The sequence below is a fragment of the Pristiophorus japonicus genome, chromosome 21 (assembly GCF_044704955.1).
Source record: "Pristiophorus japonicus isolate sPriJap1 chromosome 21, sPriJap1.hap1, whole genome shotgun sequence".
In the NCBI taxonomy this organism is placed as follows: Eukaryota; Metazoa; Chordata; class Chondrichthyes; family Pristiophoridae; genus Pristiophorus; species Pristiophorus japonicus.
Genome location: NC_091997.1, coordinates 7441936 through 7458049, shown reverse-complemented (window position 1 = coordinate 7458049; position 16114 = coordinate 7441936). Strand labels below are relative to the sequence as shown.

The 16114-nt window shown below is 40.1% G+C and overlaps 1 protein-coding gene across 2 annotated transcripts in view; it reads right to left on the bottom strand.

The window, feature by feature from the left end:
• The window catches only part of LOC139233795 (V-type proton ATPase 116 kDa subunit a 1), a 78732-nt gene that overhangs the window by 40960 nt on the left and 21658 nt on the right, over positions 1-16114 (bottom strand). Inside the window, exons 6-12 of one of the 2 annotated variants that reach the window (XM_070864327.1) lie at positions 13494-13597; positions 12373-12499; positions 11142-11224; positions 6855-6948; positions 5665-5877; positions 2718-2868; positions 2454-2593 (exon numbers count right to left, since the gene is read on the bottom strand). In XM_070864327.1, the coding sequence (XP_070720428.1) occupies positions 2454-2593; positions 2718-2868; positions 5665-5877; positions 6855-6948; positions 11142-11224; positions 12373-12499; positions 13494-13597 (912 nt within the window). The remainder of the gene's footprint in view (positions 1-2453; positions 2594-2717; positions 2869-5664; positions 5878-6854; positions 6949-11141; positions 11225-12372; positions 12500-13493; positions 13598-16114) is intronic. The other variant, XM_070864328.1, reaches the window with a different exon arrangement.

Below are 16114 nucleotides of genomic sequence, written 5' to 3'. Positions count from 1 at the left end.
GCCATATCCAGCCTCAGGCTTCTCGCCCAACAATGGCACCATGCTAGTGTATTCCCATCAGTGCTGCTCCACTTCACCCAGACAGTGCTGTGATCTTTAAAATGACAACGTTTACACCCAATTAAGAGCCCATGCCTCTGCTATTGATTTAAAACAAACATCGGAGACAGACCGACAAGATAGATAAAAGAGATACAAAATCAGCAGTAGCGAGGGTTGAAGATGGGAGGCAAAATAGCCATTTATAGCAGTTTACCGCCCCCAATCGGGGTGCAGGGTAATTTCACCCCCACTGCCTTTACAATACGGACTAAGAATTGCCAGGACTGGGACCAGACAATGTCTGTAAAACAGGAGATAACAGGTCCTGAAATTGTTGGCTAAAGCCTCGAGAAAAATCATGAGCCAAATAAGATGATGGGGAACAGCCCTCTCCCTCGGTTGTAGGCCAATGATTGGTCAGCCATGAAGGTATGACAGTTTGAGAACCAATCACCCTTTGTCCATCAAAAGTAGGGATGGGGAGCAGGCTGACTCTTCCCCTTGTCTGAAAGATACTATTGGCCACCCCACCCTTTGGAAAGACCCCAAGAGGGTAGATATCCATGTCAATATTGGCCCCTGAATCCACCCTCCAAAATGGGATAAAATGGGCACCACTTACACGAGTTAGGTTGTAGAATACCAGGAGCAAGGGCTGACCCTGGAGCAGAACCAGGCAGCAGTGGCCCACAAGGAGGAGGATCCTGATCTGAACAGAAGTTACTCCAGGTGGGTTGACGACAAGACAAGGGCCAATGAATAGAAGATACCCCAGGTGGGGTGAGGTGGAAGCGACCCCAAGCAGGGTGGAAACCTCCTTCAGACTCATATCAAGAAGACACGAACTCTACATAGGACAGTACAGGTTATATAATTCTTGTTCTGTACTGTCTCTTCTCTCTTGGACAGTCCCTCATATCAAGGATGACTTGCTTCCACACCAAAAAGGGATGAGTTCACAAGTGTTTCAATGAAGAACCTGATAGTCCAGATTGTGAACTACATATGGAGGGGTGGAAGATGCTAGTGCGTGGATTTAAAAAAAAATAAACGTGTGGTGGCCGTCGTACACCAGCCACCACACAGGCTTGAGAGCGCTAGGTCTTGATCCAGTGGTAAGGATTAACCAAGACGACTGGAGACCTGCTCTGCACTGTAAATTACTGCTAAGGCACCTATATGTGCTGACCTTTGTAATACCTAAAATACCATTGCACCATATTGGAGTCACATCAAACAATTGGGAAAGGGTGCTCAAACCCTAAAAATTAGGACCGAGGCAGCTGAAAGCACAGCCACCAATGGTGGAGTGGTGACAATCGGGGATGCGCAAGAGGCTGGAATTGGAGTAGCTTAGAGATCGCGGAGATTTGTAGGGCTGGAGGAAATTATAGGGATCGTGAGGGCTAGGCCAACAAGGGATTTTAAAACAAGGATGAATTTTTTTTTTTTAAATACATTGAGGTGCTGCCAGATGGGGAGCCAATATAGGTCAGCGAGCACAGGGGTGATGGGTGCATGGGACTTGGTGCGACTTAGGATATGGGCAGCAGAGTTTTGGGGAGATAAAATTTAGCTCCAAGAGTGTGCGACGTGGGAGACCGGCCAGGAGAGAGTGTTGGAATAGTCGTGTCTTGGGGTAAAAAAGGCACTTGTTGAAATAAAATAGGAGAGAAAAAAGTGTGAATGCCAGCCAAAGGTCAGAATTTTGGTGGATTGACAGTCACGAATTTTCTTGTATTTTTTGGATGGAATGTGTGAGTGTGGGAGACCACCAAGTCATGTTTTACGTGGGTTGTCTTGTATGCAAGCATATATTGTCCTCAATCCAGCTTTAACTGAATAACTGTTCTGCGGATGCATCTGAATTCCATTATAATTTGAGATCCTTTTTAGCTCCATATCCAGCTCATTAGATTTGTTCAGATTATTTGCTACATTTTTTGATAATAACCAGAGATACATCTCAAACCAAAATAGTTCCATTGGTCATGAATTGAACAGATTGAATGTGACTTCCTTACATCACACCAATGAATCAGCTTCTGGATGAACAATGGCTATATAGAGCAAATGGGATTTAAAACAAAATTGAATTTAAAAAATTGCACTAAATAATTGCTTTAAGAGTTATCCATTTTGCACACATTAAGAACGTCTACCTTCTTTCTTTGTCTTCAAGAAAGGATACTGAACAAAAAATCAGTAATTATACAATAGATATATAAAACATGAATCAAAATGTATCCTTAAAAGATCTTTTTATAGTTTGAACAATCGATGAAAACATAGCTCAAGACACTTACAAGGAATATCAGAAGTTACAGTCACACTTTCCAGTCCACAAAAATCACATATCAATAAAGTTGCAGATCTGGAATTGATCAATATAAATATTTTAAAAAATATACCTCATTTTCACTTTTCTGGGACAATATGCGGCTCTCTCTCAATACCATCCATACAGCAAATGCAGTCAGCAGGACCCCATGGCCAAAATCCCCAAACATAACAGCAAAGAGGAAAGGGAAGGTTATAATTGTATATGGAGCTGTGGAAGAAGGGAAAGACATCAATTAAGCAGGCTTTTTTGAAGAAAAATTCAGGAAGGCAAGTTTTAGGAAAAACAGATGGTTTGATATGAAAAATCATGTCTGTACAATGTGGTTTCTTACCAGGATTAATCTCCCTGTAAGTGCCAATTCCATATGCATCCACGATGTTTTGAAAGCCGTAAGTAAATTTGTTGGTCTTATTGTAAGTTGGAGGAGTCTGGCTGGTTTGCATCCTGTTCAAGATGGATGGGACTGTGGACCCACTGCGTTCCTGCACAAAATAAACTTCTTCAGTAATATGTAATTTTGAAGGATTTTTCTAAATACATTTACAGGAGCCAAGTTTCGGCCTGAGTTGCTCCTGTTTTTTTTGGAGCAACTGGTTTAGAATGGACTATCTTAGAAATTGCAATTCTCGCATTTAGTTTGCTCCAGTTCTAGTCAGTTAGAACAGTTTCAGTTTGGAACAGATTTTTTTTTCAAAAGAGGGCGTGTCCGGCCACTTACGCTCGTTTTGAAAGTTTCGGCAGTGAAAACTTACTCCAAACTAACTTAGAATGGAGTAAGTGTAGATTTTTGTACGCTCAGAAAAACCTTGCCTACACTTTACAAATCAGGCGTAGGTTACAAATCAGGCGTAGGGAATGGGGGGGGGGGGGGGGTTTAAAGGGAAGTTTACAAACATTAAACACTTCAGGTTTTACAAATAAAGAGCCATCATCAATAATAAATGATAAATACATCAATAAATCAATCAAAAAAAATGTAAAAAAATCATTAAGACATTTTCTACTTACCAACTGCAGCACCAGGAGCCCCCCCCCCCCCACCCCAAAAGTGTGTCTGTCAGTCTGTGTGTCTCTCTCTTACTCTCTAGTCAATCAGTTTCTGTGTTTCTGACAGCAAGAGGAGAGAGAAGAGAGAGAAGAGAGAGCAGAGAGAGAAGAGACGCTGAATGGGCCGGGCCCAAGACTTGATTTAAAAGGTAGGTGGCCGGGGGGTTGGGTCGGGTCGGGGGGGGGGGTGGGTCGGGTCCGGGGAAGCGGGAGTCGGGTCGGGTGGAAGCAGGAGCTGGGCGTGGGAGGTACAGCCTGATCCACGCAGCCCCAGTGAGGCCATTCGGCCAGGGCTAGGGGCTGCGTGCTTCGGGCCCCTCCCAGAGTTTTGGCCGCCTGGAGCTACTGCACATGCGCGCCCACTGTAGCGTGCCTGTGCAGAGGTCCAGACACTGTTTTCAGCGCAGGGACCTGGCTCCGCCCCCCACAGCTCGTGCTGCACCGCGCCCAGCTCCAGAGGACCTGCAGGGAGCCAGAGAATCATTAAGTATTTTTTAGGCGCACTTTCTGGCGTGAAAATCGGGCGTCCAGGTCGGGGCTGCGCCGTTCTAGGCGCGGCCCAAAGCTTGAGCCCACACTAACTGAAGCTAAGTCAACCGAGGAAAAGGTTTGGAGGGTGTGGTTCCCTTACTGCCTCTAACGATCGTCACTATAACCATTTAGAAAAGTTAAGTAAAAAGTTAAGTCAAAGTCTGAACATAAATAACTTATTTAAAATGGAAAGCCTAAAAAGTCACTTCTGCCTGTTAAGCTCCACTAATGAATAAATAGCACCGAATATATTCCAGCTTCTGAGCATAAGGGTAAAATCTTCTGAACTTGCTTAATCTTGTTTAAAGAGGGGAAGGGAGAGAGGACAAAGGATTAAAAGGCAGCAGTCAGAGGAAAAAAAAACATTCTATTTTTCCCGCATAGAGTTGAGGTCGAAGATCAGCCATGATCTTGTTGAATGGCAGAGCAGGCTCGAAGAACCTTATCAACATCCACCTTTAAACTGTAGACAGCTCTTGATAAAATTACCACTTAACTGTTGCAATAAATACCACTTCCTACCGGTAGTAATTTTAGCACTGAGCTCCAGCCCTGTACAATACTGGACAACAAGCTATGAACATCTGAAATATTTTCCTCTCATTAGCTAACAGAGAGCACGAACTTAGCAATGTATTATTAAAAATTCTCGACTACGAAGTGAAATTTGCTGGGCTAAGTATTCCAAAATTTACCACCAAAGTGAATGGATATGCTTGAGCGTTTTAAAACTTACTCAACTAACAGCAGAGTTAACCTCTGGGACGTGGGCTCAAATCTAGTTAAAGCAAAAAAAAACTGCAAATGCTGTAATTATGAAACAAAAACAGAAAATGCAGGAAACATTCAGCAATCAGAACCGAAGGGCCTGCACCTGAAATGCTAACTTGTTTGTTCTCTCCACAGATGCCGACTGACCTGCTGAGTGTTCCCAGCATTTTCAAATCTAGCTAGACAGCAGAGATAAAGATCTCCTCTTTCTTTGCTGATTATAGAAGTCAAAATAGTGAGTTTGAGGATCAACATAGTTTATATAGTGGGTGGTAGCCCAGTGTGCACAAGTCAATTCCACTCAAAACCCAGGTAGACTACGAATGTGAAAAGTGGAAAATTCATGCCAGTGCAGGAGGGGTTGCATTTGAGACACGGATTAAGATGTGTTGTTGCAGCACAGTAGAGAGAAGCTTATTTTGAACCTGGCTGTGCTATACGTAACTTGGGAGTAATCAGACAAAGTGACCAAAGAGGCATTAGGACAGGTGACCAAAAGCTTGATCAGTGGTAGGTTTTAAGGAATATCAAAAGAGAGGCGCGAAGAGCTCTAGCAAAGGAAATCCAGAGCCTAAACAGCTGAGCCAAAGGTGGGGGGGGGAGGAAAGGTTAGAAAGATCTTGAAAAATAGAAAAAAAATCACCCAGAAATATATACATCTTAGAAGAGAGTTATTTTAATTATTAGTCATAACATTAAATGGCTAACAAAATGTTACATTAACAAAGTATGGAGTGTAAAAAGCAAAATCAAGCTCACTCCTTTCAGAATCCATTTGAGTATTTTAAAATGGACATAATCACTTAGATTAAGCCTTTGTCAACTGCTAGGAGTACTGCCCATAAGGTCTATGAACCATATAGACCAAATGTAAAACATACATTTCTGAATTTAGGATCTCACTTGATTTAGCATTAATGGTGACTTACCGTACCCCTCCGGAGGGCAAACTGAATTGAGTCCAAGTCAGTAACTGGACACCAGACTTCAGCGATTAAACATTTCTGTGTGACATCAATGTTACAGAGATTAAGGGTATGATAAATGGCCTTCATTTTCCGTACTTTAATAAACCATACACGAATATTCTTCGCAGCTGCCTGCAGAACCCTCTGACGATGATCCTCAGTCTGATTTAAGACCTGGAAAGTAAAAAGTATGTATGAAACAGTTTTGCAGTTACATAAATGTTTGCATTGCACTCGAATAATAGGCCTGGGTTTGTCCCACACAATGAGTTACAGAACTCAGCTAAGCCAATGTGGGGGATGAGGAGGGCAAGGGAACAAAATAAACCAGAAGCACTTGAAAAGGAGAAGTAAATGAAACTAAGCGGTTACACTTATCTCTAACAAACCAGTCAGTCTAAGCTGGTTCTTGAAGATGGTAAAGAGTATTCTGTGCAACTAGCTAGATAAAATAGCACAAATACTGACTACAATATTTTAAGCTGAACATAACTTGACTGACTTGACATTCAAAGCACAGAAATTCTCTTGCAGTCCTCAAAACTTTTCTAATAATGTTTTTAAGTAGCTGGCATGAGTTCCAAATGGAACTAAGGCACTCAAGACATGCATATAGAAGCAACTCACAGGCTGAAGAGGAAGCTTCGATTTTTAAGCCAACATGCCATATTTGAACGACTGAGTTGCAAGGTGGCATGATGGTGACGCACAGAAACATGTAGCTACAGTTTTCAAAGCAAACCTTTCAATTGAGAAACAGCCCCGATGCCCATTAAGGGGGCGGGTGGCATATCAACTGTGAAGTACGCTGATTAAACTTTTATACTCAAGTTAACAGATTAATTGTTGGTGTCTGTACCAAAACATACAAATGCCTCACCAAGGGCTGAATTGTAGGAGTGGCAGAGGAAACAGAAGAGTGGGGTTTAAATATTACACCTTTTGTCAAATATTCTGTATCTGTAAATACAGAAAATGGCAGATGCTACAATAGAAAAATTATGCTAATACACCATTTAGAAAATCAAAGATATTTAGCATTAAAAGGCAAACCAGATCATTTTTGCTTTGATATCTGAAAATGCCTCAACTATGGAGAAAATAATGCAACAGTGTTGAGGCATGAATATACTGATGAATGAATACCATACCATTTGAAGATCATCAATTCGAGTGTTGACACCAGCTAACATTTCCTTCCGTTCATGAGGAGTTTCTGGGCAAGGATAGAGGGACGCTCGGAACCTGCAAGACCAAGGTTCTTGTTAGCAGAAGTGCTGACAATAACAATGAAAGTAACTGATCTTACTTACAGTAGATCCAGTTACTACGTAAATGAACAGTTTTATGGTCTCATTTCCAAAAACAGAGGACTGGTCATTGATGTCGCTGCAACCACAACAGTATAACTAAAGACTGCTCACCAGTAGCTGCCCCAGGCCATCAAGTAAACCTCTATTAAAGGTTGACTCCCGATCATTTTGTACTCTACCATGTAACCTGAACAATACTATGCTATCTGTGAAAATGTATGATTATATGCTGTTACCAAGAGCAGGTGCAATTAAAATAATGGCCTAGAAATTGCGGACGGAGGTATACCTCTGGAGTATGCCACCAACCAGCGAAACATTTATGAAAGTATCGCAAAAGCCGGTTTTCAGCGCACAGTGCACAATTGGCTTTTCCGATCTGTCCAGCTGGAGCTCGACAGATCTTCGGTATCTCCACATCCAGGACAATTGCAAGGACAAGATTGCCCAGATGATGTCCTGAAAACTCTTGTGCCTGATAAAAGCAAGCGCATAGCCTACTTTTACAGGCGCAAGAGTTTTAAAACGCACTTAAAACATAAAATTTAAAAACCACATTTTATTTTTAAAAACCCTGCCCACTATATTAAATTTATTTTAAGGCATAATTAAAAACTTTTAAAAATTGGAATATATATATTTAATACATAAATAACTAATTTAAATGAATGTTGAATATGTAGTGTATTTTGTCTATTTTTTATTAGTGTGTGTGTTTGCGGGGGGGGGGGGGGGGGGTTTCTCATTCATAATAACGGGAACTCCAACTTGCAGAGTTGCCATTATGAATCTTTACCTTGATTGGCTGCCCAGAGCCATGTGACTGCAGCTCCAGCCCTCTGCGCATAATTTTGGGATTTTTAAGTGTTTTATTTAAGCCTTCTATATACACTCTTACGCTGATGCAACTTTTACCAGCCATTAAGAGTTGCATGGGTAATTGCTGGGCAAATTGCCAGCAACACTCCATTTTCAGGCGATTCAGATGATCTTTCAAGGCACCTTGACAGATCGCCCAAGTTCCGGATTTCGTGCATGTGCAAGCGTGCGCGGAAATCGGAACTTGAAGGCCTTTCAAAGGGAATACAACTGCGTATTCAGTATGCCGTCGCAGACACTGCAATTTCATGGCCAATAAAAATATTAATAACACCCCCCTCCCCCAGCAGTTTGTTCTGAACCATGAAACTGCAAATAAGCAAAAATATGTACATAACCAAGTCAAATCACAAACATTTCCTTACCTGTTTCAATTAATTTCCATTGCTAAGTTAAAGATAATCATGAATTTAAAATCACCCTGTAACAACTCAAAACTATTTTTAACCCATTTTACAAAGTTTTTCAGTGTTGCCGTCTCGTACTAAACCAGAGAGTGACCAGAACTAAACTGCCAAACTTTCAATGAGGTGTCTCAAATATATTTAAAACCATGCAACGCTATAGATAACATTTTAAACTGCAAATCCTAAGTCACTTGTACTTCTAAGGCTGACCAAACAAAATTAAAAGAAACATTTGTTAAAATCTATAATATTCACAAATATACCATCAAATCTACCAATTAAACCATCACTTTCTCCAATAATCCAAGATTACATCAGGGATGATGGGTCTACCTGTCCAGATTATATGTATATTATCTTGTGCAACTCATTGAATTTAGAAATAAGGTAAATCTACAAAGTGTAACTTTGAGATCCACGATGTGAAAGTATTTTTCACAGTACCTAGAAGTCATTAATTCAGTGTCGCAAAGTAAATGTTGTATAATCTACTGCATCTGTTTACACTTTAAGATACAATTCATCACCTGGAGCGAGGCGGGCGACTTCGGGTGCGAACAGAAATTCCACTCCCGGCTTTCTCCAAGTGATTTTACATTGTTGAGCTCGTTAAACCCGCTCTTGCGAAGTTCCCGGCCAATTAAAAGGAAGCGGTCTGATGACATCATCTGATGGTTTCCTTATAGGGATCATGCCCACATTCATTTTGACAGTTGTGTTGTCAGTGTTTGGCAGCATTGAGGTTCTGCAAACACTGCACAGAGGTGCACGGCTGCACCCAGGCTCTCCCATCACTCCCTCCAGAGGGAATCACAAAATGCAGGGAGGTCCTCTTGCCTTCAAACGGGCAGAAGAGACCTCCCCAGGACATCAACACAGCCTGGTTTCAAATTGTACAGGAGGGCACAAGCAGGGATGTGGTATCAGGAAGACTTGGCTGCAGTGGTGCAAATCTTCCAATCTCAGCGGATTACAAAATCTTACTGCAAAGCCACACTCAATCTCATCCTGCTGTGCCACTCATCACATCTCCATCACTCTTCCTTCCCTACCCCTGCACAGCCTTACTCACACCAACTTACCTTGCACCTCCACCCATCCCCCTCTCTGCATTTTTGCATCCCCATCTCACAAGCTACCCCTCAGATTCATCCTTGTCCAATCATACCAATTAACCACACACAAGGGTAGGCACTTGGGCCTTTTAGCCAAGTTCATGTAGAGTTTTCCGCTAATGTGTTGTCAAACATTGAAATCTTTATTTTCAACACTTTGCCTTCTTGGAAAGATTTGCATGCACTTTTGGAAGTGGCTTAGTGAATTGTACTGAATGGTGAGACATAAGGGTTCCCCCCTGGCAATGGTGATGAGTGTGAAAAGAATGGCTTGGGCATTGCAGGGATACTTTATGGTGCTGGTGTGGGATGGTACCAACCTGGCACATCATGTCGCAGCCAGGGTGTATAACGTCAAATGAGGTCAATCTGGCCATAGTGAGGCCATATCTGGCATCCCAGGCAGCAATGTGGTCGGGTGCTGATGCCCTGTGCATCAGGTGATGGTAGATAGGGTTGGTGTTGTTGGTGATGATGCTATGCCTAGTAATGTTGATGTTGGGACTGATCATGGTGGGATTCTGAGGACCAAGGTGACATTTTTTCAAGGGCACCAATGCTGATGGAATAGTTAGCAGCTGAAGATGAGATGACAAAAGCGATCGGTCAATGGTTAGTGAGGTTGCTCCAAGGAGGTGACACTGGATAGAGTTCACTGCAAGCATTTCAAATCGCCATTAAGCTGAAAAGTGCATTCCAAATCCTGAAGGCTCCAGCTTTTAGGATTGGAAATTGTATAGCTGTGAAATGGTAGCTTTTATACCACTTTTGCAGCCTTCAACTATTCATAGCAACGAAGAGTCATCGAGAACCCGACACACTTAATTGACGTGATCCCCGAGCACCGGAAACCTCAGAACAAAGTTGGAAAAAATCATTAGGGCCTAGTAAAATGCTACTTAAAGACCTTTAAGCAGCTTAAGTATCTCAAATGCCTGACCCACCATTTAGTGCCGGATCTGCAAAGCGCAGGCAGAGCCGACACTTGGGAAATTAACAAGGAGGTGGGTTCAGAGCAGGAAATCTTTTAGATTTTGACAGCAGTCCCCGCCTCCAAACCCACCCTCTGAGCACTGACAAGATTCCGTCCGTAATATGCATTATGTTGAGTCTATTGCTAACACAGCTCAATCAAAAAGTGCTTTGAAAACCAAAGGAGTTCCTGGTTATGTCTTTATTCTTCATGAACTTGATGCATTTAGTTGGTCAGTTTTTTTCTTCACACTCATTAAATTGAGAAACTTTGTATTTGATTTTAAGACTGAATTCAAAATGGCATCATGACTGCAATGTAATAGAAGAACAAAGCAAGACAATATACAGCAGGTCTGTCAGCATATGGAGAGAAAAGACAGGTTCATTTTGAGTTGATATCTAAATCAAAAAGAGTCACAATCCGAAATATTAACCTCTTTTCTTTCTTCCGTTGCTGTATTTCTAGCATTTTCTGGCTTGGTTGAATTTCCAACATTGAGATGTTCCCTTTTTAATTTCTACAACAACACACATATTTGGGAACGACAATTTTGCTTTTAAATTTCAAAAGCAATTAAAACATTTAAACTGCAAATTTGGCAACTTCCTGGACAATTACTCATAAAATCTCCAAAAAATTTAAAGTTTCAGGTAACGATTTCAATATACCATGACTGATAAGGGGTCTACTGTGCAGCTAATTGGAATTAAATGGATACTAAACATGATCAAAAAATAATTAATCTCACCCTTCACAAATTTTCTTCACTCGGTTCTTCAGCTGGTCACCTTGAAAGAAAATGATGAAGACAGACTTGTCCACCTGACCACCCTAAAAATGAGAACACAAGTCTGAAATCCCTGCTTTTCTAGGACAGCAAAAAATTTAAATCATGGCAAACACGTAGCTTAAAAATGTGAAATCAAAGTTATTGAGCTCTGTCCAGTGTGAAGGGACAAGCAATGGACAATGACCTGCCCTCTAAAGACATCAGCAGCCGGTATCTTCATTTTTTTCTATTATATTACTTGTGGGCAATGCTGGCAAGGCCAAGTTTCTTGCCCATCCCTAGTTGTTGAAAATTGAAATGTGACAAGCAACACAAACTCCACTTGAAGTACTAAACGTGAAAGCCAATTTCATTTTCTACAATGGGCTGCATCATTTTCAGTGAACTACACTCACTCCTTTCGTGCATGTACAGCTATTTGTCAGTACCAGACATTTTATTGCTTGTAGTAGCCAAAACCAAAACATATCATTTCTGAATTATTGTATGTCTTCTGTGTACTCTTTCATTGTCATTTAACTCATTTTTTGAACATATAAACCTTCTCATACTCAAAATATAAAACAGCCACACGCTGGCATCCAGTGTCTTCAGATCTGTGCATTATTTGGTGGAGTCAATCATAAATGTTCAATGCAAAGGTGTATATATAAATAAACAGGTGATAGCTGATCAAGCTTAAAATCTGAATAGAACAGATTGCCGATTCCACAATCTGACAGCTGTACAAATTTGTCACTCATCTGCCCTTTTACCCAGAGTAACTGTGGATATCTTCCAGAGAAGAGTTGCCAGTTTTACTTTCATGACAGAAAAAGGCTGGCTGTGAATACTGTGCTTGTGCATACTCTCCCAGACAACATACACCAGCATATCCTAACATATTTCAATATTCCCAGGATAGAGGTGCCAAACTTACTTAGAACCAAAATTTGCCATGACAGTGGTTGCATTAATGCTGCGAACATTCTGTAGACCTGGCACTGGAGAGCCTTTCCTGAAAAGTATGTGATAGTTTTAGATTGTCTCATCTACATGAGAGTCTCAAATGACTTGATTATATAAAGTTAATTTTACAACCTACGTCACCTCAGAATGAAGCCTCAGGAGCACCAGGACTAATCATTATGGAAAAAATGGTTCTCACCTTAAGTTAACAATTTATTAAAATTCCACCCACGGCACTTACAGCAACTGGGTCCTCCAAGGGATTTTCAATTTCAGCTTGTCGTAAAAAGACATTCCCTCTGCACACTCGCCACAGCATCCGCTCAAAGGTAGGTATCCTCTCTCGGTTTATCACTCCGGCCACAAAGCTGTACATAAAAGTAGGTGCAGTCACAAAGCTGCACATACACAGACAAAATACAAAGTGCAGCACAGGATGATCTGTCAAATATTGCCGAACAGATCAAAAAGACCAATATTTTGTAATATTAGGTACAAACCCCAAAAGAAAATCAACACTACTTTTTCTATCAGCATCCTTTTAAAAATACTATACACACTTAAATTTAACAATGCAATCACAGCATTGTTCAACTTGTTTTTATTTTGAACAATTCTGATCAAATTTGTTGTATAGATTAAAGTACTCAATTACTGAAAACAAAAGTATGTGGATTAAAAAAAAATCTAACTGCTGTACTTGCACCCTTCAGAAAGGCCTGCATATCTATTTTTTTTAAAAACACTGGGTTTTACTGCCAAGCCACTGCTACCTCCTTCATAAAAACGTATGTTATACATGCACACACACACCCACCTACTCTCACTAAACCCAGTAAGCAAGCAAACTATTTCAGGTCTGTTGGTTGATACATTAGAAAAATGCAGGTTACCTCCTAGATTCAAAGTCACCCACGCAACTCAAGATTAATAATTGTTTTTCTTGGAGGGGGGTGGGGGGGGGGGGAAAGGGAGCAAAGCAGGGCGAGAAATGTCAGTTGTGCAGATATTAGTTTTAAAAATACCCAAGTTCTAGTTAATCAAAGCAAACTGGTCAATGATTTTGATTTATAAAGCAAAGTTCATATGCAAGAACAACTTGTAAACCGACAAAAAATAAATTTAAACTAAAGAGGAAAACATTAAATAGGCTAGCTCCTTTAACCATTCAAATGTTAACTGTGATTTACAAGGTCAACTGATTAGCCTGAAACTCCCTCATCCATCTAAGTAGTGTCACAGATCGTTAACATTCACTTTTCTTAAATTGAACACTTTTGGCACAGGAATTGTACTTCAGCCTTCAGGAGGAATCAAGTTCCAGTCAGAATCACAGAACATTTAATTAACAAATGAAGTTACCCAAGTCTCAGGGGGGCACCTCGTCCCAGTTCACTTGGCTCCAGCAGAGAAGACGACTCCTCCAGTAGGTCTGGATCAGACATCTGCTGATGATGTAATTCAGCCTGAATTAAATCAATTAACACACTATGAAACCAGTTAGTGGCATGCAGGGGAACCAGGAACCAGGAGAAAAGGGAAAACAAACATTGCAAAGAAAAGTGACAGGAAAAAAAGAAAAAAAAAACATCAAACAGTGAAACTGTGAATTTTGAAAATAGAGATGCAAGCAAAGATGTACAGGAAAACAAAAAAAGGTAGAAATGAGAATAGCTTCATTCAAGCAGGTTGTTCGATATTTCTGAAGGACTCATGAGAATATCAGAAAAATCAATAGGTTTTTGCCAAGATGTACATGCCAATGATAAGACAGTCACAGAAGTGGAAATTTGTTTTTTTTGTAATAAATCAATAGGATACTGACATAGTATCAACTGGTTAACAGTTATTCAGCAAATTTCTTTTGACTTTTTTGCTGCAATTTGTGGAAGTTGTGGTTTTGATAAATACGTGTATCTGCATATTGGTGTAGGGAGAAAGTTGCTGTCTGTTAATGGGAGATCAAGGTGAAGAGGAAACAGATTTATTGCAAAAGTTGCACCTTTTACTAGCAATCCCCATTCACCTGTTCTATTAGTAGATACAGTTGAAATAACAGGTAGCACCTTAAGGAATGCCCTACAACTTTGTTTCTCTGAAAACCTAGATATCAGTCACAACATTCAAGTGGATACTAGTCCACAAAAAAGTCCATTAACAGTAAATTTAAAATTCCACTTTAAAAGTTATGTTAATACATCCTACCAATAGTTTTGGTTCAATATATTTTGAGTCCTGTACTCTACCACAGCAAAAACATAGGACACATCAATTTAATCTGCAACTGTTAAGTGGGTGGGAACATGCAACTACAAATTTAATTGGCCAGATAAGCATCCAAAAATGTTTGCAAGAATTCCAATACATGCATTTTGCACTCATGAAAGTATTAGAAGCTCAATGAATTTGGCATTCAAGTTCTCAATCAAGCACTTCCAGGTCAGGTATAGAATGTCCAAATGCAGTAGAAAGCTCCCTCTGAACTGCTCTAATACTGCTTCAACTCTCATCTGCATTATTGTAAATGTTCTAATTTGCCATACTAACCATGCCTATAATTAATTATGCCAATTTACTGGTAAATAATAGAATTATGAACAGTTTTGTAGTATGAACTTGTGCACACTGGCAACTGATTGGAGATGATCCAGAAGGCTGGATGTAAAGTCATGTGCATATCTTACATCCATTTTAAGCATTCCAAATACGAATGACAGTCAAAAATACCTTGTATGCTATATTTGACAGTAATCATAACATATTTTAATTGCGATGAAGTCCATCTTCAAAAGTTTCATTCATTCGTCTAGGTGTCTATCTCTTGGAAAATGGTGACACTTATATACAAGTTACATCATACTTTGCTACATCGGGCATATTCACTGTCAAATTGAATCGTTAGAAAAGTTGATCAAACAGAGCTAGATTTTAAAATCCTGAAACAGAGTGACGATAAGGGGATGTGCAGTTTAAAAAAAATACAGTATCAGGAAGATTCTTCAGCAGGACTAGAGCAAAGTGTGCATCCTCAATATAATTGCAGTCAGTCATTAACAAGTTACATCCAACATTTTCAGATGATGATCTAAAATGGCAACAATTTTTCAATTATTTAAGGCAGATGTAAAACACGAGAAAATGGCAAACCATAAAATTGCTAATTGTGAAACGGATTCCCAATTATATATACAGTTTTTTAAAAAATATGGTCATGAAAATAGCATGAAGGGGTTCTGTTTAGATTTTCCCTCTTCCTCCCTCCCAAATCTTCTGGCCTGACCTTTCAGTCCATTGAAGGCTGCAATTCTGCTTTTAAATGGGTACACTGATCAGGGATCAGTTAAGTGTCTCTTCCTAAATTTCCACCACTGCAAAAACATCACACAGAGGATAAGAATTATTTTTGGAAAACAAATTTAGAAGTTGGCTGCCACTCCATATTTGTTACCATTAAATGTAACTGATTTTTTAAAAGGTTGTTTTTCTTTTTTTAAATGCTAATTAATACTTGCCAAATATAATAAGATTTAACACTGTTACAAATAATTTTATCTAAAACCTAAAATGAAATCCTAGTGCAAAAATTGATAAGTAGCTGATTAATTGATGAGCTCCTAATCTCAGCCAGGCTATTTTGCTGGTGTTGAATGGTAAGCAAAGGAAATCCTCACAGTGGCCCACTTATGTACCTCGATACAAGCAAAACTCAGACAAAGGTTCTCTCTGCTCAGCTCTCCTAGTGGCCAGGGGTGTAGGCACAGTCCATGAGTGAGGGTGGAGGAAACCCAAAAGGAGAACGAGAACATAAACCATTCAATTAAATATGGAGGCTGTATCCTTACCATAAGCTGCGGACATATTGCAAATTCTAGGCCAATGCAGATTCTATTAATTTATTATGCCAGATTAGAATATATTGCTTATTGAATTGAGTTACTAAAGTCAAAGTCATTACTGAAATCGCTCTGGCATTTTAGCATAGT